The 23,808-nt window shown below is 46.9% G+C and overlaps 1 protein-coding gene and 1 long non-coding RNA gene across 2 annotated transcripts in view; one reads left to right on the forward strand and one right to left on the reverse strand.

Moving 5' to 3' along the window:
• Positions 1-454: 454 nt before the first annotated feature.
• On the reverse strand, positions 455-5,069 carry LOC135312527 (uncharacterized). The gene is made up of 3 exons (XR_010372099.1): positions 4,654-5,069; positions 1,536-2,817; positions 455-1,326 (listed from the first exon to the last, which is right to left on the reverse strand). It is a non-coding gene; the product is annotated as an uncharacterized LOC135312527 (long non-coding RNA).
• SPRED2 (sprouty related EVH1 domain containing 2) overlaps positions 4,095-23,808 on the forward strand; it is a 66,473-nt gene continuing 46,759 nt past the window's right edge. The window contains exon 1 of the mRNA XM_064446653.1: positions 4,095-4,661. Within this exon, the coding sequence (XP_064302723.1) occupies positions 4,615-4,661 (47 nt within the window). The 5' untranslated portion in view covers positions 4,095-4,614. The remainder of the gene's footprint in view (positions 4,662-23,808) is intronic.

Below are 23,808 nucleotides of genomic sequence, written 5' to 3' on the forward strand. Positions count from 1 at the left end.
CTGAATATTAAGAGGACATCAGGGCACCCAGTAGGAGAGAAAGGGTTTTGAAAAGCCCTCTTTTCCTCACAATCCCTTCATTTCAATAAACCTGGCTTTTATTTTGGGAGAGGCTGAAGGAGAGGGCATGGTTTTGTGAATACAGCTACAAATGAAACCAGGTTTGTCCCATACATGTGACTCATGGCTGACTGCAAGCGCTGGTCAACGCCCTCCCGCTGTCAAGACATTGCAGTTGCCCAGGTAGACTCTGTGGTGTTCAGAAAGGGCTGAGCTCCTGCTCTACCTCTGCTTTCAGCTGAAACCACTGAGCTGCTCCTCTAACCAGCCATTTAGTTTATTTGAACTGGTGAGCACTGGGTTATTCTGGAGATCCCTACCCTCCTTTGCTGCTCCTTCTTCCCCTCCCCTTCTTCCCCCGTCACCAGTCCCAGCATCTCAAAGTTGTACAGAGACGCACACATACAGTAGTGAAGAGATTGCATAAGCTTTGTTGCCATTTTCTGTCTTAACACATGATTAAAAAAGCCAAGAAATGGAGAAAACACTGGGATAGTCAGACCTTGAGCAAAGCAGCCCATCTGGCAGCAAGGGTCCCTTTCTGCTTTCCTGCTCTGGTCTTACCGCCCTTCAAAAGGACATCCTGGGAAGACTGCGGGGTGCCCCCCACCTCCTATTGCCCTGGCAGGTGCCCGAAATCCTCCCGACAATTCTCCAAACCACATGCTGAAATCCCACTCCTGATGGAAAAAAGCTTTGTATTTCCAAACTCTGTGACCTCCCAAAATGTGTCAACTCTGAAAGCTTTCAAGCTGACTGCAAATGTTGCAGATTGTTTCTATAGCTCTTAAATTCTGAGCGATGATGATGGGGGAAAACACGGATGTAATCATTGCTTTTAAAATATGATTGCTGCTCGAAAGAATTATCGGGGAGGGGGGTGATTGTCTGGAGGATGGTGTGATTCAGGACTGCTGACTTCTACTCCTCACTCATTCAAAGTCACCGTGTGAGTCAGTGGAAAAGTCATTGAAACCAGCACAGTCAACAAGGTACCAACATTCATATTTAGGTTCCTAAATCAACAGCGTGGAAGATTTCTGCTCAAAGGTATAGGTTTTAAAAGCAAGAGTGGGTGAAGGGAGCAGACGACGTTGCAAGGCTACAGTAAATGCCATCTTAAATTCTGCTGCTTCAAATTCCAGCACTTCTCACCCCCAAAAAGTGCCAGCTAAAGGTGTAACAGCACTTTGGGGACGTCCATTTTCAGTCCAAGCAGAAACAAGATCCATGTACCACATCGTCTGTGACAACTAAAATATTATGCTGCAAAATAAATATTCCTTTTTAATATGAAAAGCAGAATAGTCATGGCATGCAAATTGTTAGTATGCAGGAGCTGCTGTCTTGAAACTCTGCCACCAATGGCTAATTAATTCTAGGTACCGTAACGATTGCATCAGAGGGAAGCGCTATTCTGTGTGTAAGCAGAAGCTCTGTATACAAACAGTACAATGCACAAACAGAAACCACACCTCTGAGAGCCTTTTCATTCAGAAAAGTCAGTCATCTTGAAAGTGCTACTCACAAGAACCGACACGGTAACCTGAATATTAGAAAAACAGAATTCAATATTTATCGGTACAAAAGGCACATACACAGTAGTAAGAGGGCTGTGCAGTGAGAGAAATCATTTGGAGAATAAATAGCTTAGCAGCTTCCAAATTAGTAGGACAGTGAAAGCAGAGATCAAATGTGAGATCTTGCAAATCCACAGGAAATGACTCAAGAAACTAGATCAAGTAAAACTTCAGCTTCTAAGACTCATACACATTTGCTTCTAGCCATTGGGGCAAATACACATACACACAAGTACACAAAAATACATCCAGATCACACGGTCAAGTTCTCAAGCATTAATCAGGCAGTAATTAATACCCAGTCCTCCACAGCGGTATATGCATTATAATGGCCTTTTAATTACATGATTGCACCCTGGGTTTTTCATGTGGCCGTAGCTCTCCCCTTATTCTGGTTCTGTAGTAGCCAACTGCTAAATGCCACGTTCCCCGCTTGATGCGCATCGATGCTCCTGCTGACCACAGAGATTTTTGGCATGGAAGATTTTAAGGATGTTAGACATCTGTGCAATCTCAGCATTGTTTAGGGGGGGAAAAAAAGACGTAGGGTGGGTGGAAGTGTGTCAAATCATTACATCTGGTCTTTTATGGTACAGCAGCTGAAGACGTTCCTGCCATTTCCTTGCCCCCAACTACTTACTCCTGCCCTGATGCTTCCTGTAGCTGCCAGCTCAGCTTTGCCAAGATGTATATCATGCCATTCTGCAAGCTGGATCCTTGAATAACTTTCAAAAATAAAGAGGTATTGGGTGGGTATTATTAGCTGGGACCATTTAGCAGATCCAGCAGTGTAACTCCCCAACGGGGGGATGCGTTAGCACAGCCGAGGGGGTGTCAAACTGTGCTTTGCAGAGGAATGAATGGGTGGGAAGGGGATGGGGAGAGCAGAGGCGTCGACATCCGAATAAACACACCAGAGGTTGCCAAGGGGAGGGAAGTGGGCACACGCTCTCACATGCTATCTGGCGTTACAGCTGAACGTCTAGCAATGACAAGTGTGTTACTAGAATATTGTAATGCCACCAAAGGTGCAAATTCTGGTAGCATCTCCAAAGGGCATGCTGCTTCTCCCTGGGGGAAACCCCTCATAAAGAAGACCTCAAAGCTTTCATCGGCTCTTGCCTCCATCGCATTACTAGCAGTCCACAGATTTCTCTGCAAGTTTCCACTTCTGTTCCTGAAAAGAAAATTTACAGCACTTAGAAACTGAAACCCAACAGAAAGAAACACAATTTCTACCCCAAAATCTGAATGCCCTTTCAAGACTAAATCCCATAAATTAGACTTGAAAGATAAATCTGTAAGTGGCTTCCTTAGGAATTGCAGCTGTACAGGGTCTGAATACCCATATATGGTGAGAGCAGAGATGGGACATTCTCCCTGCCTGCAACGGGAAAGAGATGCTGCAGCTGAGGAGCCTGTGGAGGCTGGAAAGGCAAGGTGGTGCGCTTGGGTGGGACAGACAAATTTCTTCTCCCAAGATTGCCCGGTCACAGAGGACCTCATGGAGAAAGCAAAACCAAAACTCTCTGCTAGCTATTTGACTTCATGGGCCAAACTTTCTTTTTGAGAGTCAGCTCCTGTCACCCCCTCCTCTGTGGACTGTGCAAGTTTCCAGGGCAAGAGAAGTAATTATGGTGTAGCTCTGGACACACCACAAGTTAGCAGACTGTTTATGGTTACAGCGCTGTTCATTGCAGCAAAAACCATTTAAACTGGCCTACAAAAAAAGCTGCGCGATGCTACCAGCATGCCTGCGCCCACCCCATAGCTGAGCACGGCCACAGGGGTTGACCTGAGCTCTTGTAGAGGGTGAGATGTGGTGGGAAGAACGAAGGGAGGTGAGAAACCCGGCTATATGTGCAAGAGGAGCTCCATCACCTCAGGACACAGCTCCGTGGGGGCAACACTGCCTCCCTGAGCATTCCTTCTACCAACAGGCTATTTAACCCCTCGCTGCACATACGGCACTGCACCCATCGCCTACAGGAACGTAAATCCTTCCTACGGGCCCTGTCAGCCATGCCAAGGAGCTGCGCCGAGCCAGGCTGGTTTGGGCTGAACCCAACCAAGCCGGGCTAAGTTGGGTTGGGCTGAACCCAGCCGAGCTGGGCAAGGTCAGGCTGGGGCGAGCTAGGCCTGGAAGGACTGAGATGAGCTAGATCGGGCTGAGCGGGCCTTACTAGGTCAGGCTGCACAGGACCGAGCGGGGCTGGGTGAGGCTGAACCCAGCCGGGACCAGCTGAGGTGAACCGCACCGAGCCGAGCGCAGCCGGGCGGCGGCGGGGGCCGGGCCGGGGCGGGCGGAGGCGATCGCGGCGGCGGCCGCACCCCGGGCTCAGCTCTGCGCTGCGCTGCGCCGCGGGGGCTCGGTGGGCCGGGCCGGGGCGGGCCGCGCCGCCGGGGGGGAGGCGCCACTGCCAGCCCCGTCTCCTCCTTCCTCGCCGCCGCCGCCGCCGCTCCCTCCCGCCCGCCCGCCCGGGTCCGGCGCTGCCCAGCCCGCTCCCGGCGGCCGCGGCCGCTCGGCAGCGCCGCCGCTTCCTGCCGGGGCTCCCCCTTCCCTCCCTCCCTCCCTCCCTCCCTCCCTGCTCCGCCGCCGCCGCCCGCGGCGCCCCGCCATGGCGTGAGCGCGGCCATGGGGCTGGCCCGGCGCCGCCGCCTGCCCCCAGGCGCTGCGCCGCTCCCCCGGGCCCGGACCCCGCGCCGCCGCCGCCGCCGCCGCGCCCCGCCGCGCCCCCGCGGCGCGCTGACCGCCGCCTCTCCTCCTCCGCCTCCGGCCGTCGCCGCTGCCCGGCGACGAGCGCGGCCATAGCCCCCCCTCTTCCCTCCAGTCCCCCCCCCCCCGTCGCCGCCCGCGCTCCCGCGCCGTCGGGCCCGGCGCGGCCGCCAGCCCCGGCCCGCCGCGGCGCGGCCTCCCCCGCCATGTGAAGCGCAGGAAGATGCGGAGGCGCAGCCCGGCCGCCCGCGGCGAGGGATGAGCCTAGACGGGGAGAAGATGACCGAGGAAGCCTACCCTGACGAGTGAGCGGGGCCGGGGGCGGCCGGCAGGCTGGGGCGGGGGGCGGGGGGGCACCCTTTGTTGCCTCGGCGGGAGCCGGTGCGGATCCTTCACACCCCCTCTACGCATATACACACACGCAGACAGACCGCGGGTGGACAGAGGGACACGGACACGCGCGTACGTGTGCGCGCTGGCCGCCCGCGCATCCGCCATTTCGCGCTCCCCCCCGGGCCGCGCTCATTTGCATACCGCCTTTTCATTCATAAAAACCCCCGGGAGGCGCGGGGACGCCGGTGTGCGGGTGTGTGTGTGTGCACCCCCGGACACCCCTCGCGGCCACCTCTCCCCGCCCCGGGCGGGGGGGTCAGGGCGCCCGGCGGGGCCGGCCTGCGGCGGAAGCGGAGGGGGGGGGGCGGGGGCGGTGCGCTCCCCTTCCCCCGCCCCGCAGCCCCGGGGTTGGGGGGGTGGGGAGAATCGGGAGGCGGGGGGGGACGACACGGGAACGTCGCAGATCCCCGCCCCGGCCGCCGCCGTCGTTTTGTGAATAGGAGGGCGGCCGCCGCCGCCGTCACATGACGCCGCATTCATAAACCCGGTCACCGGCGGCCTCTCCATTCACTGCCCCCCGCCCGCCCCGGGGCTGCGGGTCGCCGCCTCGCCCACTCCCCGCAACGGCACCCCCGTTCGGGAGCACCCCGCAACCTCCCCGCAAATAGCGCGCGCGCACACACACACACACATACACCCAGCGCCGAGAGGCCACGCCAAGGCATTCAAAATGCCTGACGGTGCTCTTTTCTCATTTTTAAGTGTTTCACCCCTAAAATAAAAGATATTACAGAGGAATTGCAGGAAAGGCTTTTACAAGCCGTGCTGGCCCAAACGTTGTTCCTGGCTATCTCTTTCTGGGGTTTGACAGTCGAGAAAAATGACTCACTTGCGTGCAGGACTGGTTCTGTGCCAAGCGCCATAGGATGTACAGCGCTTTAAAATGACTTCTCTCAGGGCTTATAAAGCGGCGTCAAAATTGTGCAACTTTTCGGCTCAGTGTTTGGAGTCCGAAAAAAAGCATAGTCGGCGGCGTGTGCTGCGCTTGTACCATCGTAGCTTTGAACTTATTTTAAGTCAATTTACTGGAGAAACGTGAGCAGTGAAGGAAATGGCTTCTGCCTGCAACGTGTGTTGAGAGGAAGAGAGGAATTGTTATTCTTGCACTTCTTAATGAAGTGACTATAAATACGTGTTATATGTAGCTTCTGAAATTGTGGTTATTTTGAAGTTGGTATGGTTCTTCCCCCCCCCCCCGCAAAAAAAAAAAAAAAAAAAAAAAGTTGAGTTTCTTCCTCACAGACTGCCATGACCTGGCAGGCTGGAAAAATGTGGCCAACTCGTTTCCAATAAAAACCTGCCGTTTCTTGTTTGGGTTTTTTTTTGTGTTTCATTTTTCAAACTGGATAAGAGGAAGAGAGGTGGGTCCCTATCCCTGGGCTTGAAAGGACAAGGGCAAACCTAACGCAATTCAGCAGATGAAAGCTGGTGTTCACCAGCCTTCATCTTGCAGGAAGACGTTGCTCCGAACACGTTTTCCTGCAGGGCTTGGTGCGGAGGTGAGTGTTGGTGTAAAACAGCGAGTGCTCAGCTCTGATGTTTTGTGTTTTTCTTTGGTTTTTTTTTTTTTCTTAATTGTAGGCTGCAGTTTGTTTTGGAATAAATTCTTCCTCCACGTGCTGCTGCCGTGCTGTCATGCTGAGGGAGGCTTCAGCTAATGGGTTTCATGTGCGTCCTACCTGGGCTGGGGAGCGAGGCTGTTGGGTCACTCTCTTGGGGTCACCAGGCATTGTGCTTTGATCCATGGAAGATGGGGAGCAATGGTGTCCATGGGGAGCTGGTACCCAACCCGTTTCCCAGGCCAGCATTAGCGGTTTTCTTGGTGGCTGGACGTGTTGGCTTTCAGGGTAAATGATGCACCATGGTCCTTAGCCTGGTGCATGTCCCACGCAGCTGTTTTGGAGGCTGCAGTTGGGCTTGTTGCAGTATGATCCTGGCCTTTGCCTTGCAGGGCACAGTTAGGTGTTTTAGGTAAGCCATGGTTTTCTTCGTAAGCTCTTCGCTTCCAGCCTTGCATTGATTGATAGCGTCGCTGAAGCTGGTGACTCATGGATTGTTTTTCATTTTGGTGGTGGGTGAAGTGATTTTATTTTTTTTTTTTTCAATATATATGGTGCTAAAAGAAATCAGGACAGGCTCTCCTGATAAAGTTTTCTCAAGCTGTCAGAACAATGGTAGTATAGCGTGCTATTTGCCCTAGATATCTGGTTTTAATTTGCATAGCTATTCTCATTTCACTGAGTGCACTGTGAGCAAATGTTAACAGCCAGATTACAAAAAAAAAAAAAAAAGGACCACTGTCAGGATGTATTTTTAAATAACCCTCTTCAAGTAAACTGTGAGGGTTTCCCCCTCCCCATTTTCAGCTTTTTTCTTTTAATTCCTTGAGGACAGCTTGATAAGGTTTTGAGTTTTGAAACAATTTATAAAACCAAGGAGGTGAAAAAATAGGGCTTAGGATGCTGGCAACTCATTGGTCCCTTCATGACTGCACCATTTCAGATCGATACTTAGAGGTCGATTTGTCATTGCAAAGCGAGCACCTCTTTCTGCATCTCAGCCTTTAGTGCTGCTTCTCTCCTTCCCCCCCCCCCCACATCGCTGCCGTGCTTCTCCTTTGCACATTGCAGGGGGTGCAAAACAGGGATGCCTGGTAATAAATCAAGAGGCACGAAACTTGTTGTGCTGAGCATAAGTACTGGGAGAGTTTTGGGCTGTGCTGCCTGTACCCAGGAGAGGGGCAGCTGCCCACTGTGAGCGGTGACCCTGTCCACAGCTGGCAGCTCCCGGGTGGGCTGCTGGCGTCTTTCCGCTTGTAAGTAGGAGGATGGAGCCGAACCCTTAAAATGATTCAGTTACACCCGGAGGCTGCCGCCTGCTTGTTCCGATGCATGGTTCCAAGAAAGTCACAGGAAGTAATTAAATGGAAAAGGTCAGAGAACGAGGAAGTGTTGGTCCACAGCCTTTCGCTGCTTGTGATGGAGCTGCGAAGCCCTGCCCGAGCCAGGCAGCGGCTGCGTCCCTGGGGTGTCCCTGCCGCTCGGCAAACGCACGCTTGATTTATTCCAGTGAGCCCGGAGCGCGTGTGCCAAGTGTTTGCAAGTGGGACTGGTCCCCTGGAGGTTTTTAACAAGCTGGGTTAAGTGGGATATGTCTTAGGCAGAGTAGCGGGTTGCTGCAGCGTCATATGGGGCAGCAGAATGTGGAGAGAGATCACACTAACGCCTTGGGGTGATGCATTTTTCCCATTCCAGGGAAAGAAAATGAAACTTGACTCATGCTCATTTGTCCTTTCGCTGGTCCCAAAATCCCACTTCTCTCCATAGCTGAGCAGGGACCAGCAACGCTTGCTCTGAATACAGAGTCTACCAATATTGCAGTTCACACTTTACACTGAAAAAATGATTTATTTCTTTTTTTTCCCCTTTCATTTTCACCACACTTTTGCCCAATACTGATTATTTTTCTGTAGCTGTCATAAGCGGCTCATTCAGCTAACCTTTTTTTGCTGCAAGCTTAAGCCAGGGAGGAAGGCATGGGACACGCTGTGTGTCATGACATTATTGCTTGCAAATAGGACAGGAAATGAAGGATTGCCAAAATATAACTGTTTATTTCTTGGCCTGAAAACATGCCTGTTTAAAATATGACATGTAAGTGGCTGCTTTGTTTGGTTACTGGGAGAAGTTGCTGTTTATAAGGGAATAAAAGCTCCATCGGATGAAGGATGAAAAAAGGGATTTACCCTTTCTTACTTCTGTCTTGGAAATAACTTGGAAAGGAACTGTAGGTGGAAGACAAATGGAAGGGGTGTTTGGTCAGACAGCTGGAAAGGGCACGTATGGGAAGAGAGTTGCCACAAGCAGGATTTGAATTTCTCAGCACGTTAGTCCACGCTATGGCCGCAGCTGCCCTCAGATAACCCTGATCCTGTACTGAAGAGGAGAAACCTCAACAACCCGCCTTTGAGCCAGAAAGTGAGGTTTTTTGGCAAGGCTCTCCTCAGCAAGAAGCATGGTGGGACGGTGGTGGTGGGATGGTGTTCAAGCATGGCGCAGATGCCACCCCAGCAGTGGGATCATCTTCGACCTGTTTTTGCAGCCTGTTTCTTATCTCGCTGGGGCGCACCCTCGAGCGTGGGTTAAAAGGTAGGCTTTATCTGCCTGTTTAATTAAATCCTGAGGCTGCAAACAAAAGTACGTTGTGCGGTGAGGCTTGCTCTTAACGTGGGCTTAGTTCACTGGTAGCTGGATTTAAACCACAAAATTGTTTCCTGTTGGTCACTGAACCACAGGGAGATGATGGTAATTGTCCTTCTTCTGGACCAGGCTGGAAAATGGGAGCTGAGGACCAAGAGACAACTTAACTATTGGTTTCAATCCCTCCTTTTGCTCTCTTACAAATTCTGGCATGCTTGAGGAATGGGTAAACTCAGTGTCCTTCTCTCCAGCGGTATAAGAATAAGTGATCTTCCAGAGGTATTAAACCTGGGAGAGACATACTTTGAAAGTTTGAGTACCAAAAGGGTCAGCAGCATCCTGACAGAAGCAGGGTTGCACATTGATCTGGCCCGTTGAATGACAGTGCCCTGTTTCTGCAGAAGTTGAGATCTTGTGGCATCTTGAGGTGCAGCTCTTTCTTTCTCCACTGCTAGGACCAGCTTTGGCTGTAGGCACTGCTCCCATCAACAAATTCATTGAAAAATGTGTTTCATTTTTCCTTCCCCCTGCTTTTTAACTGTAATCCTTGCAAAAGATGTGCAGGAAAGAAGAGGGCACAGAGATCAGTAAAACTAAAAGTACAGCTCTGGAGACTGTGTTTTTTATATACTCTGTTTGCTAAGCATAGCATTTGATTTTTTGGAGGTCTTGAACTTCTGAAGCAATGCAGAAATTTAAAAAGAAATATGATAAGAAAGGTCAGTTGACTGAAAAAGGTACAAATAGGCTGCAGAGCTGACTGACAGCAGATGCGAGTCACACCAGTCCCCATTTCTGTGGACTACAGAAGTGAGAAGCTGTTGCCACATAGATCCCGGCACTGGTAAGAGAGGTCTTCTCCAAGCCTGCTAGCAAGCAGAGTGGAGCAGCATCTCCCACCACCTTGCTTGCACTTACCCTTTCTTCCCACTTTGGACATGGGTCAACTTAGCTGATGGTTTCTAATACTCCTTTTTTTTTTTTTTTTTCCACTCTCTTGGTTTTCTGCCAAGATTTTGTGAGTTTTCTTTTCCCTCCTTCCCTTCTCGCTACCCAAGTCACCCCCTTTCCTTGTCAGATTTCTTTTAATCATTTATTTTTCTGATGCTTGCTCAGTAACTGAAAACCTGACCCTCTGAAGCTGCGGAGAAATGCAGCTGGGCTGCACTGGCCACCTTCTTGATGCCTTCCCTTTGTGCCCAATCCTCACCTTTGTCTTTGCATCAGCTTTTTGGAGCAAAGGTTGGGTTTGCCTACATAGTTTCTCATGCTTCATTTCCTCGCACGGCGAGGCCAGCTGTCTGCTGGTCCCCTCCGCTTGGTGAATCAAGGGTGGTGGGTTGCAGAAACACAGCTGGGGTGTGGGGGTGAGCCCTGCTATTGCAGCAAGAAGAGCAAAGCAATGCCCAAATACTGCGCAGAATTCTGCCAGTGGGCAGAACCGCTGGTGCAGTCATTATTAAGGTTTTTATCATATCAGCGTGACCATCTGTGTTGGTACCCACAAATATCATAGTGGTGCTCCTCACCTCTTTTCCTAGTCCAGCTCAATGTCAACCAAATGTTGCATGGCCAGAGGAAGAGCATCTTCTGTAAGTCCAGGAGGATGTCTTCACTTTGTCTCATCGCTGTCACTCCTCTAGCAAAGTCACCAGTGGCTCTTCCCTCCCCTGCCCTGTACCCATGGCACCCAGGTAAGCAGGCTTGCCCCGGTGCCTGCTGGCCCGCTGTCCAGCACGGGAGTTACAGCTTTGCCTCCATCCGAGGCTAGAGCAGCTCTCCGTGTGTTGCTGGAGACAAGGGGCTGTTCCCTCCTTCCGCTGTGTTTCTGTGCTTTCCTGCCTGCTTTGTCCGTTTCGCTTCTTGTTTTCTGCTCTCTCATTTCCTTTCCCCTGCACTCTTGGGCATTTTTGGTCTCTTGCTTATTTTATTTCTATCCCTTCACACATCACTCTTGTCTGGAAGCAGGACTTCTGCCATTGCCACAACTCCTGGTGCAAACCAAACCCTGCTTTCTCCACTGGCAATATTTTCTCCCTAGTGTCAGGGGAAGGTGGTCTCCCATAACATAGACCTGATGTAGCCATTGGAGTGAAACACTGATTCATGTAGTAGAAGCAGATGTTTCACTTTAAAAGTAAGCTGTGTTTTATCAAAAGCAGGATTACAAAGTGTGTTTTCAAGGCTGCTAAAAACCTTTCTGCCAGCAGCAGGCAAATTCTACCTGTTGCAGTAGGTGTGAGTGATTTTTAACCCAAATTATTATTTTTGACTTGGTCTGCTTGTTCTTAGGCTCTTTGACTAACTTTCTTTTACTTTCTTGCTTGCAACTCATACTTCAAGGATTGTTTTTGGGGTTTGTGTTTTTTTTTTTTTTCTTCCTCCCCTTTGTTCTCAACTCTGAAGTGTACTGTAATCGGAGGAGAGATCTTGAGTCTATCAGCTGAGCCCAATAGCTGATGGTTATTCCAGCTAGGAAGGAAATTTCTTACTGGCAGGCATGGAGGAGGGGTTGTAGGGCTTTCTAACAAAATTACTTGATTTCCCCATCTGTGGTGTTTTCAAAGGTTAGATTGCGGAGTTGCCCACCTCCACAAAACGTTTGGACTTTGATGGAGGTGCCTAGCAAGGAGAAAAGCGTTTCATGGCCTGAAGACTACCGTGGTGGTGGAGCTAGTGCTTCTTGTCCAAGGTGCTACAGAAACCAGGCAAAATGCAAGCCAAAAATAGTGTCTTTAGTGAACTGCCTAAACAATTAAATAGGTTTTTTTGTTTGTGTGTGTATTAAGTAGCCTTTCAAAAGTAACATTAAGACTTGTTACCTGTGTACATCTCTCTACGAACAAATATGTGCGTCTTCTGTTGAGAGCAACCACTTCCCCCCCTTTCTTTCTAATAAGAAAGTTGAGTCGGTCGCTGTTACACCTCTGCTGTCGCCTTTTGTGAGACTTGCATTGATGGCACTGGGAGGTGTGTTGTAAAACCTGATAGTGTCTTTTGACCTAGCATATAGGAAACATGTCTCTCTGCTTGTAAGGGCCTGCACTGCTGTACAAGGACAGGAGCATGTTCTGCACATGCACCCAAGTCCCAAGGAGGTCTGAAAATGCTTAGATTATTTTTTTAAATTGCATTGTACGTACGTCCTGTTTGGATAGTCCCATTACTTCTTTCTTTTTGCTAGTTAAAAGTGCGTCTGAAGACTAGGCAGCTTCCCTCCCTGTGCTATACATTAAAATGTTTAGCACTGCTTGCCTGTTTGGGTAGTAGTTAGGAGCAAGATTAGTTTCCTTTGCAATAGCTGAAATACACTGAAGGTATTTGCACAGCAGTCAGGGTTTCAAAACGCTGTGGGAAATCACGAATCTTCTCCCCTAAACGCCAGAGCCTGTTGCAGCACCACGGTCTCGCCTACCAGCTCCTTCCTCGTTCTCCCCTTGCCTGCGGAAAGACAACGTTTCTTAAATGATGTGGTTTTACAGGAATTAAGTCCATGCTTAGAATTAGTTGATGCCACTAGCAGCAATTAGCACCTGAGCTTAAGCATGTCTGTGTAATGTTTTGGGGTTTGTTTTTTTTTTGAGTCGCTAGACCATTTATGCTTTTTATTTATTTACTAATTCACATACTGGTGGTGGAGAGCATTTTTTAAGGTGGGGGAACATAAGGTGAAAGAAGGCTCTCCCATAGCCTTGTGTATATCTGTTTCTAGGTGGGAGGATCCTCCCTTTAAATACAGGCAACACTCTTTCCTGCAGCTGAAATGACTCCTCACCCATAGCACCTTGAGCAGGTCTCTGTGGTGAGGGGGATGCTGCCCAAAAAGATACCCATCGTGTTTATGCCCTTCCATCACACGCTTGCACTCACCGAAAACTGAGAGCTCAGCTCCCCTCTGCTCTCTGTGTTTCTTCCGCTGACATGTCCAAACACTCCCGCCTGGGTTTTTAAGCGCTTGGAAGGCAAGCTGGCTGTTTACATGGTTTTATGAGTGGAAAGGTATGCCCCCAAGCTGATATAAGGTTACTAATGCTTCCAGTTATGTGTGCTTTGCCTTGAGTTGGGGCAAAACGAGGCAAGGATGGGTGAATAGCTGGGTTTGTGCCCCCATAGTGAGCAAACGGCACCTTGGGCAGCTAACTGCGCGCATCCTTCCTTCCCTGCAGCCTGCTACCCTGCCTCTGGGCTGGGGTGCCGGGAGGGTACCACTGGGATGGTTCTTTGTGATCTTTACAAGACCTCTGAGGGCTGAGAATAGAAAAAGTGTCCAGGCATTAATACTGGAGAATTACTTTTTTTTTTTCCCAGAAATCAAAGGGATGCCATAATGAGCTGCTGGAAGGCATTAGTGGAGCTGCAAATAACCTCGGCTGCTGCTGCAGGGCTTCTGGGTCTGGGGTTGCAGGTTATTTACAAACAGTCTGGCTCTTAAAAATTACATAGGGATCAGAAAGTACCACCTGGGCTAATTCAAAGCACACTCGGAGTTTTCTCAGCTGCTCAACTTAGGTTTTGTTAAATAGCGCAGTTCCTTTAACGCTTGGAGGCATCTCTTCATCCTATGTCCATATTGCATGGGTAGGGGTGCAAGGACAGAAGTCCCAACAGTGTAATGGGGAGCCAAGTGCCTGATTTTGCCTTAGATGCCCAATGCAGTGGGTACTCATGATGCTGGCAAGCAGAAATTCACCCTCCTCTGCTGCCAGCTTGGCTGTGAAGAGCTGCATGGGAGAGTGCATTGCTGAAAGTGGGGGCTAGAGCTGCCTTCTACCATCTTCTCCATAGTTTTGGCAACACAGCAGTCTTATTTGATCATGATTCCTAAAACCCAAGGTGCCTGATTCCTTAGCACTGTTTGGGGTTTTTTTATTTATTTTTATTTTTTAACTTTTATTAAATCCCTGCTGCCTCTGTGGGGATGGAGAGCCAGGGTACAGCCACCCCTGTTAGACCACAGTGTAAATCCCTGTATTTCAGAGCTTGTTACACTCCATGTATTTAAAGTGTGTGTGGATAAATTACAGAAAAGCTACTGATACTTCAGTGGAACACGCTTGTGCCTTTTTTTTTTTAAACATACTGGTGAAATTACAGCAAAAACTTTATCGCTGGAGATTTATAGTGCTGCCAACATAATTCATCTTTGACTGAAACTTGGCTTTGGAGGTGTTAAGCTGGCTGCAGCCCGTCATTGCTTTACATGTTGTTACTGGATGTATGCAGTTTGGTGGCTGTAAAGATAGAGAAGTTGAGAAATTGTCTAGAGTTTTGTAAAATAGTAATTCTAATACTTGTGTTGCTTGAATAACCTTGTGTTTTTAAAAAGGCATCTGATGTTTAGTTGAACTGGAGGAAGGACTTAGTGCAGAGCTTGTTTTCTGTGTTTAAAAGCAAGAATAAAAGGCTGCAGTGCAATTAAGCCTCTAGAGCTGCTTAAGAGAAAAAATTCCAGGTTTTTTTTTGTCTGTAAGTATTTAGGATTTCAGTATTGTAATACTGCGTGAGAGCCCAAATGTTGAATGGATGGAAAGTTATCAAGCAGTGCTGGAGATGAGCTTCTGCTTGTTGTCTGGAGGAAGTGAAGTGTAGAGAATTAGCTAGGTTGGTTAAAAACAATAAATAAAATAAAAAATTAAAGGGGGAGTGATAGGAGAAAGGGGACTAAATGCTTTTTAAAGTTGCAGGTAAAAACCCAGACAGCGTTGTGTTATATAGACAAGGATAACTTGCAGATTTTTCTGGGAAAAACACATCAAGAACAACCGTAATTTTCCTGTATCTTGTCCACCTTAGTGGCTTGGAGGTCAGTCCTGCTGAACCACGGAACTTCTCATGAAGCATTTACAGCCTCTGTACTTCTGAGGCGCTGGCTATAAATATTGCAGACAACGAGGCTGGTGTGGAGAGGAGCTGGAGGCACACAGAGAGCATGGTCTCACAAATGCGGTCAGGAAGTTCTAGAAATACCCTTTATAAACACTGCATCCTACAGGAAGAACCTTAAAGCCCAAATAAACCATTTCCCCCTGTGTCTATGTATGTATACGTAAACTGTACTGGTCTGGAAGATCTTATCAGGTCAGCAATGTGCCTTTTTACAGTAGTTCCTAAAACAAGTTATATGATAAATATAAACCTTTTTTTTTTTTTTGAGCTGTTCATCAGGTCTGTGCTTTTATCTGTTATTAAAAAGTCTGCCGTCTCCCTCGTCCTTACACAGAATTCATAAACCTTCCCAGGTCAGTTCATCTGGATAAGTGACCATTTTTGGTTAAAATCCTTCCAAACGCAGAGTTGCTCAGCTTGGTGCAGATGGGCAGAGGCAGAAGGAGGGTGGGTGATTTTATTGGTTTGACTTGGTGTGCCCATGTGTGTGTTGTCTTTCCCCACCAGAAGTTGTGCTTACATGTATGTAGTATGTGTAGAAATGATTAACAGACAGCAGATAAAGGAGAGGCAGAAATAAGTTTATTTTGATGCTTTGGATTGAACTCCATAAGTTCTGGATTGCTGTGCTGTCTTGCATGATGCTGGGCTGGACAATGTTAAAATATGTGCATGCTTGTGGTACAGTGATGTTTTTACCCTCCTCTCCTGTGTTTGCCTGATAAAAATCTTCTCGCTCTCTCCCGGTTTTACTATTAGGTCCCAGAAATGCTTGTGTGCCCAGAGGCCAATATCTAGCTGGGGTCTCCCAGTTTTTGGGTGTGGAGCTTGCAGTCAGTGCGCCTGTTGACCTCAGCCATGCTGATGCTCCCCCAGCAAGCAGTTACAGAGCCCTTCGAAATCACAGCCTATGAATGAAAAAAATTACTGCTGAAGGAAGTCTGCCACCAACCACTCATTTGGTTTGGTTCTGTGTGCATGCCTTTAAACAAGATCCCTGAAATAAATTTCCAGGGCATACAGAAAAGCCCTCCCCTCCACCCCAAACCCCCATAAGCAACAACAAAGACTGTTCCTTAAAGTTAGCAGCTTCATGGGTTATTTTAGAAGTGGTGGTCATAAATATCTATAAATTGAAATGCAAGAAGCCCCATCTGAGGCATTTTTCTCTTGGGCATGAGGGCTTGACTATGGAGTGGCAAAATTCTGCAGTGCTTAGTGCCTCTGCATCCGTGTAGCTCTGTATTTTCTTGTTCAGGAAAGCTCTAGGTGAATTGTAAACTGGGTTCATTTGTTGATACAACTTGTTATTCGGTACAGAAGTCATTAAAAAATATTTCTAGCAGCTTTGTTGTTGGTGGGGGTGTTTGGGTGGGTTTTTTTTTTTTTTCCCTTTACTATATCTCTAAGGAAGTGTGGGCCACCTTTATCAGAGTATTGGTGGAATAGCTTCCCCAACCTTTCATAATGTCAAATAAAAAAAACAAACACTCCTCCTTAAGGGAAGGAAGGGATGGGGAAAGAAGGGTGTTTGCGTACACTTTCCCATTCATGTTTTAAAAAGAAAATATATAAAATTCTGGAGTCTGTGCCCTGTAACTCATGCAGTTATAGGAGCTGAGAGTCAGAAGCTTAATTTGCTTTCTTGGTGTTGACTTAAAGAAACAAAACCAAAGGGGAATACCAGTGAGTGGGAAAGCATTTGCTGCTTTGGTTTTGCCTCTGTTGGACAAAATGCATTCCAAGTTCTGCAGTGATGTAAGCAATAAAATCGGTAGGTGCTTTTGCAAATTGCTTCTCTTTGGGTTATGAACGTGTCTAAGGTTTGTGTGTTGATTTGGTGTAAGATGATACAGAGGGAAATGTGTCCTTTGTTCCAGCACTTAAATTTTGAGATTTCAGTAAAACATGTACATTTTGTGCAAACCCTGTATCAACAAAATCCAGTTAAATATTACTAGACTATTTCCCTCCTCTGCTTCCTCTCTGCTGCAGGAATAGGAGGAATAATTTTTCACAACACAATTTACTAGGTTGTGGTTCCACAGGAGTCTGGTACCCTTCTGAAAATACTCGACTGCAAGTAGTACTTCCCTATTTGTGTTTTAAGGAGGAAAAAGTTGCTATGATTTCTGTGCTTGGGGTATGAATGGTAGAGCTGGGGCTAGAAATGAGCATCCCTGGTTGGACCTTCTGCAGATGATCATCCACCTTGAGTCACTGGTGGTGAGCCCTGGCTACCTGCTTTTGGTTTAGGTGCTTAAAGTAGCCACGTGCCACATTTGTCCAATAGTAAAGCAACCCCTGCCCTGTACACAAGGGTGGAAAAATCCAGCTGCTTTTGCGAGGGGCTTCTGGATCTGCTGTGTCTGACCAGTCATCTGTGGAACAGTTGGAGACAATATATAACATATGTTGTTTATTGTAATTAATGCTATAAAAGACATTCAATGGACTTCCAGGGATCTAGCTGAAAACTACTGCTGGTGGTTGCAGGGATCAGGCCTGTGCCTGGAAGAGGTTGTATCTTCAGATGGTTAACATGAGCTGGCTTTCAGTTATGAACTGAGCATCAAAGAGATACTTCACATCCTCATCTTTTTAATGAAAGTGACAATCCAAATATTAGGATGCATTAAAAAAAATACTTAGTAAATAGCTACCAATGCTTCTTTTGAGGTAGTATGGGATTTTTTTTGCAGTGTATGTGGAAGTGAACATCCCTGCCCAAATTGGGAGCAGTGGGGAGAGAAGGGAAGGATGGGATGGCAGAGAAGTTTGTTGACTTAATTGGTGATGGGTCAGCAGAAAAGGTACTAATGTTTTTTTGTACCATTTCATTCCAGTTTGTGGTGTTATAAACTTCCCACAAAGTGAACCTGGGCCAGTTGGGTCACGCCTTGCTACAAGGGGCATGGGAAGGTGGTGACTGTATTTTTCTTAGACCAGCAGAAGTGAATCTTCTTTGTGTCTGCAGACACTGTCTTCCAGTGTCAGGTGGTATGCGTCTTCCTTGGGTTATCAGTCAGAGGCTTGTTTCTTATCAGGTACAGAGCACCTGACTTTTTTCTTACCCATTAAGCCTAGTATCATGTCTTATTTTCTGGCTTCTGGCAGAGTGCAGATGCCCGGCAATGTGGCAGGACAGCGGGTGACGTGCTGTTGGCTTCTACCCCAACTGCTAGTTCAGGCTCATCCTCATCTCCTTGCACACTCAATATCATCCAGATACATGATGCCTGTGCAGCTTCAGGTGATTCCAGAGGTACAAGGACAGCACTTTTATGCATTTGCTTGGCAGCACCAAATAGCTATAATGTTTGCAGAGGAAAGCCCAATTCTGCTTTCTTCCGTGAAGCAGTGGGGAGCACAAGGTCACACTGAGCCCCTATTTGCAAAGTCGCCTGAGTGAGAGGGGTGCTTTGGGTTTAGCTAGCTCTTTAATTGAAAGAGGCTCCCAACGACCAGTAACCCAACCACTCTTTTAAGTTGTCATTTCCTTAGGTGGACGGAATAAATACTCAGCTCCTTTCCTCTGCTTCTGCACATGACTTTCATCAGCAAGAAACTTCTGCTGTTCCCTGAACTTTGGAGTAAAACAGGCTTCTTAGGGCAGAAGAGGGAAACTCCTTGAGAGCGCTCTCCAGCGCTGAAATGCACCATATAAAAGCACGTTTGTACATTTTGTTGCGCGATGGAATTCCTGGCCCTACCCAGCCTTAAGTAAATAGCCAGGGAGAGATGACTGAAGCATGATGGATGGCTGTGGTTGGCGAGGAAAGGCATGCAGTGTGGAAGTCCACGGTGCAAAGCAAACAATAAAGGGAACTGTGCCGTGTTTTACAGAAGTGGTGTTGTGTTAGGAGAAAACTGTCCGGTGCCTAAAGCTAATCTCAAGGTCTCTTGCAACAAGTACAGAAAATGCAGAAAGGCTTTTTTCAATCCGTAGGTAAATTTTCCTGTTATGTCGTGCATTTCAAGACACTTGAAAATGAGAACTCTTCATCAGTGAGCACCCATGCGGGTGCTTTGCTGATTTGATGTTTAGCTTCAAATTCCAGCCAGAAAAAAAACTCCAGGAGTTTAAAATCCTTTTCTAGAGGATGCATAATACAAGGTCCAGGGCATTCCTACCTATAGATTGCCTGAGATGCCCTAGGTTGGTGAGATGGCAGAAAACCAAGCAAGGTTTTCCTTGGATGGCTGCGATAGGAATGTACCTGGCTGAGCAGCTGCTTCAGGCATCTCCTGCTGTATAATTCATGAAGGGGATTTATAAAATCCCTTGAGAGTAAAGGTAAATTTTTTAAACCCAGAGAAAACTCAAGACTGGAGAGAGAGGAATATGTGGCTTGTTGGAAGGTGCTGTGTTGCAGGGAACATGAACGCTGCTGTGCAAGAGTTTCTTTGCTTAATTGAATAAAAGAAGTTGAAAGGTTGTGCGTGTTCACAGATTGTACAGGTTCTTGCTATTTTATATTTAACTTCAGAAAATTGTAGACTTTAAGTATGGGGAAGGAAATAGACTAAAATCCAGTCTCTGTATATTATTTTTATTTTGGAACGTCTCAAATACAGGAACTTCTTTGCGGGAATGTGGCTTTGTCATTCATGATCTAATTAAAATGCTAAATACACTAACCTCTTTTGTGCTTAAGGAAGATATTTGCTTCTTTTTGTGGTAAATTCCCTCTGCAGAATAGCCTTAATTTTGTCAAGAGTGGCTTGTTGTAAAGGTCAGAAGGCGGTTACTGTCTTCCCTCCAATCAAATGTGTGCAGGCAGACATGGAAAAAGTCTCTCTGAGATTTGTCTTTGTGGTTTTTCATACAAAAATACACAACAACCCAGCACAGGGATATATAAGCTTGCAAGAAACCTGTTTATATAAGAAGGTATTTCCCATGTGTTTGGTGACCAGGAGGTGGCTTGCAGATACAGTCTCCTGCCCCAGAGCAGCTGGCAGCCCCTGCAAGGCCTTGGTTGCACCCAGCAGTTGCGACAGTTTGATGATGAGGATGGCGATGGGCTCTCTCACTGTGTTGGTGGAAAAATGCATGGTAGCTTCACGCATTGTGCAGGCGTTTTCCCCGTGTTGCGTAGCACAGCGTTTTTGGCTTACATTGCCTATGGCTGTAGTTCTAGTGCCATTTAGCACTCCTCTGTGTTATGGATCGTGCATAAATTAGTCTGCCCATGTCATGGAGCAGGACTGTGGCAGAGTGGATTTTCATTTTATTTTTATTTCTTTAGCTTGGCAGCGTGCTGAACACGTTCTTCCTTTTGGCTAAAATTAAACCTTCTCCCCGCCCCAAGCTGCTGTCCCACCCTTGGACTTCCACCACGAGAGGCATGAGACACATGCAGAGTACACCATAGGTTGGCGTGATGTTTCAATTAACTATTAAATTCTTTAGCCTGGGATAGGACCTAATTAAGCTTGAAGAGCATGCTTGCCCCAGGTGAATGGAAGGCCTGCCCAAACAAGCACTGGGACACCAAGCAAAGACTACTCCATATCAAAGGAAAAGCTTAATTTTAGCCTTACAAATCTAACTTTCAGCAGCCTGTGGATGCAGGTTATTGCACTGCCGGCTGTTAGCAGGCTAAAGTCAATAAAATCTGATATGTGGAAACAGCACAAGCACCACTGGCCTCATAAGAGCTGTCCCTGCCCATTTCCTGACACAGCAGTGTTTCAGGAAAGTAAGCAAGGAGCTGTTCGGAGCTCATAATGCCGCTTGCTTGGCAGAGGGTCACAAGGAAGTCCCAAGCACTATCCAGGAAGGGATTTTTGGAATTGTCCCCGTACCATCCTCCATACTGTCAACAGCTGGTCATCATAGGCATGATGGGCATCTAAGGTTTCTGGCAGCAGAGCCCAGCCTTCCCCATTGCTACCTTGGTTGGCAGGAGAGTCCATAGTCTCTAGGTGCCCTGGAAAATTTTAGGCTTCTTGATCTTCTTTTTAATTATTGTTTTTTATTTTATTTCTGATGTCATTGGCATGCATCTGTGACTTGTTGAAGTAACCATGGACCTCAAACACTGGTTGATTTAATGGATAAGGCAAAAATGCCCCATGCAGCTGGGGCTGTGCAAGGCCAAGAAGCCGTGAGATGCCCCAGAAGAAGACATGCCTGATGCTTTTAGCATCAGCTGTTCTTGTGCACTGTATCCTCTCTAACCAGGGTCACCAAAGCTTGGAAGGCTGCTTTGGACAAGGCACCCATCATTTTATTGTGCTTTTTTTAGTTACTTTATGCTATTTTTGTATGCTTTGAAGAAAGGGACGTGAAGAGCCGATCTGTGACTTCTGAAAGTATCTCTTGAGTATTAACAGACGACGGAGAAAAAGACTGTCATGACTGGCTAATTGGCTGACACTTACTGAACTGCCTTAATGGCAGGAGTCAAAGTTTAGTATTTTTGTGGAAGTATTGTCCAGTTTTTTTGATAGCTCGTCTCTTCATCTTCATCTATAGTAAAGAAGGGTTGAAGCCAGGACTGAAATGACATTTCTGGGTAATATCTCAGGGGGCGAAGGACAGGGGACCTTGGCAAGCACCCTATACAGGTGCAGCTTCTCACCACCACCTAAAATGCTTAAGAGCGTGAACTTTAACAGCGCTCTTGATAGTGATTTCCTAGAAGTAAGCGCTGAAGGGCTCTGTCTGTCTGCTGTTATTCCAATTTCTGCTTGTAATAGATGCAAGTTGTTTAACTACCAACACCATCAGTTAATGTGAGGAGCTCTGAGGTGGTGTAAAACATTTTGTAGTGCAAAACCCCGGTACGCTAACACACGTGGGAGACAAAAATAAAAATTAGAAAAGATTAACAGCTGGTCTACTTGGATGTGCAGCAATTCAGCAGGATTTTAATGTAAGTAATCACTTGAAAATGGAATGTGAATTGGTATAAGGCAGGTACCTGCTAGCTAGCCTGGCTGGCTCAGGTGAGGTTTCGAGCACAGGCCTTTGCTTACCCCTTGTCATCAGAGAGTGTGTTGATATGCTCTATGCCACTGTGGCAGCATTGGCATATCTCTAGACAGGAATAATTTGTGTGAATTGAAATTCTAAATTGTTTCAGTCAGACCTTTGCTTCCCTGATTTTACTGCAATTTAATTGACCATACTGTTGTTATAATTGGTCGCTGTCCTAGTTGATACGTACAAAAGCAGAAAACACGTGGCTTTGTATATTCTGTGTCAGGTAAATAGCAAATGCTTGATATTTGATGCAATAAAGAGATATTTGTATATCTACAAATGTTCCATACAGTAAGCATGCAAATAACATCTAGTTCTTCAGTGCAGTTGTAGTAGAGGTCAAATCCAAGTGGAAAGCTGGGCTGATAGTACTGCACTTGATTTTTTTTATTTCTTTTTTTTTTTTAAATGTAGATCATTGTCCTCTATAGTTAACTGACATGGAAATTTAATTATACTTCCTAAGCGATTAATATCCTAGTTCAAAGGGGTCACTTCCAGTGGACAAAAATAATTCAACAGTATACGTACTGAAGAGCAAAGTGACAAGAACATTTCAGAAGCATAAATATCTAAACAAACCTTTTTTCAGTTTAAGTTAAACTCCATTTCTGTAGTTATGGCTTTCCGTGCTCTGGGAATTCTGCAGACAGATGTGAGCTTAGTGCAGCTATTTGAGTGGCATTCCATACATCTGTGTAGCATTGTTTGCAATGGGAATGATCTAGATTTTTTGCAGGCTTTTGCAAGAAGGAGGTGGAGAAGTTGCTTCAAAAAGTTCCTGGGTGAGGACAAATGGATGTGGTGTCCCTGTCCCCTACTGTCCCTACCTCCTTTAATGGCAGAAGACCCCTGGGCAGTGCTGTGCCTCAGGCTTACTCACTTAAGTAAGATAACTTGTGTATAAGATGTGACGTGAGTCTGAGGGTTCCTTGTGATGCCACCATGAGCTAGCACGAGACTTTTCTGGGATGGAAGGAAAGGTTAGTGCCTCCAGACAAAGCAGTTGTGTCTGCTCAGCTTAGGTGACTTGCAATGGTCTGAAAATAGTTGTGCCACCAAGTTGCTGCAGAAGCGGTGGTTGGCTTCAGCACATCCCTGCTGCATCCTTGGAGGGACTGTAATTCATGGCAATGGTAGTTTTATTTTGATCTTAATAAAAACCAAGGCAGGAGAGTCCAGAACAGCTTTTCCTGATAGTTTCTGTTTGTGGCAAAACCCTTCATTTCCAACTAGTAATAGCTTAATATCAAGTATTACAGTAAATATACCAAAATACGTATCTGGAGGGAGCACTTTCATCCTGTGGCTGTGGGGGGAAACACAACAGCAAAATAACTTGATTTATTGGTGTCACCTACAGAACATTGTCCACACAGCGACAGCCCTTTCAGTGACTTGTAATGACTTTAAATGAGGTGTAAACTGAATAACAATGTTGGCTAGGGAGGCAGCTAATCCGTAATGTGCAGGATGGCTTCCCCAGACTGACAGCTCTGGGGACCTGGGTGAGGAAACTCTCTGCAGCTGCTTTTGTATAGAGAATAGCGTGGCCTGCAGATGGAGGCTTTTGTGGTATCTTAAGCTTCAGAAAAACAAATATTCCCTCAAAATAACATTTAAAAAAAAATAAACTTCCACTTCTTCCTGTTTTTATAGTTAGCTTATTTCCTCAGTCTCATGGTTTTGTCTCCAGTACTGTAGATTATTAATCTTCAGAGGATCAGGACTTTCATAGAAGTATTTCCTGTACATGTTTATCTGTCTCTTTAACAAATTAGTATCTACTTGTTCTCTTCTGAATTTTCCTGCAAATAATAGGAAACTCTTCCTCAGTAATAAGGCTTTTTGCTAGGAAAAATATCTAGATGAATCACTGCCAGGGGTTAAAGTACCTTTTGTATGACTTAGTCGATGGCATCCTTTAGGACATCTGCAAGTAGCCCCAAATTCCAGAGGTCACTGTCTTTGTGTTGATTT

The sequence above is a fragment of the Phalacrocorax carbo genome, chromosome 3 (assembly GCF_963921805.1).
Source record: "Phalacrocorax carbo chromosome 3, bPhaCar2.1, whole genome shotgun sequence".
NCBI lineage: Eukaryota > Metazoa > Chordata > Aves > Suliformes > Phalacrocoracidae > Phalacrocorax > Phalacrocorax carbo.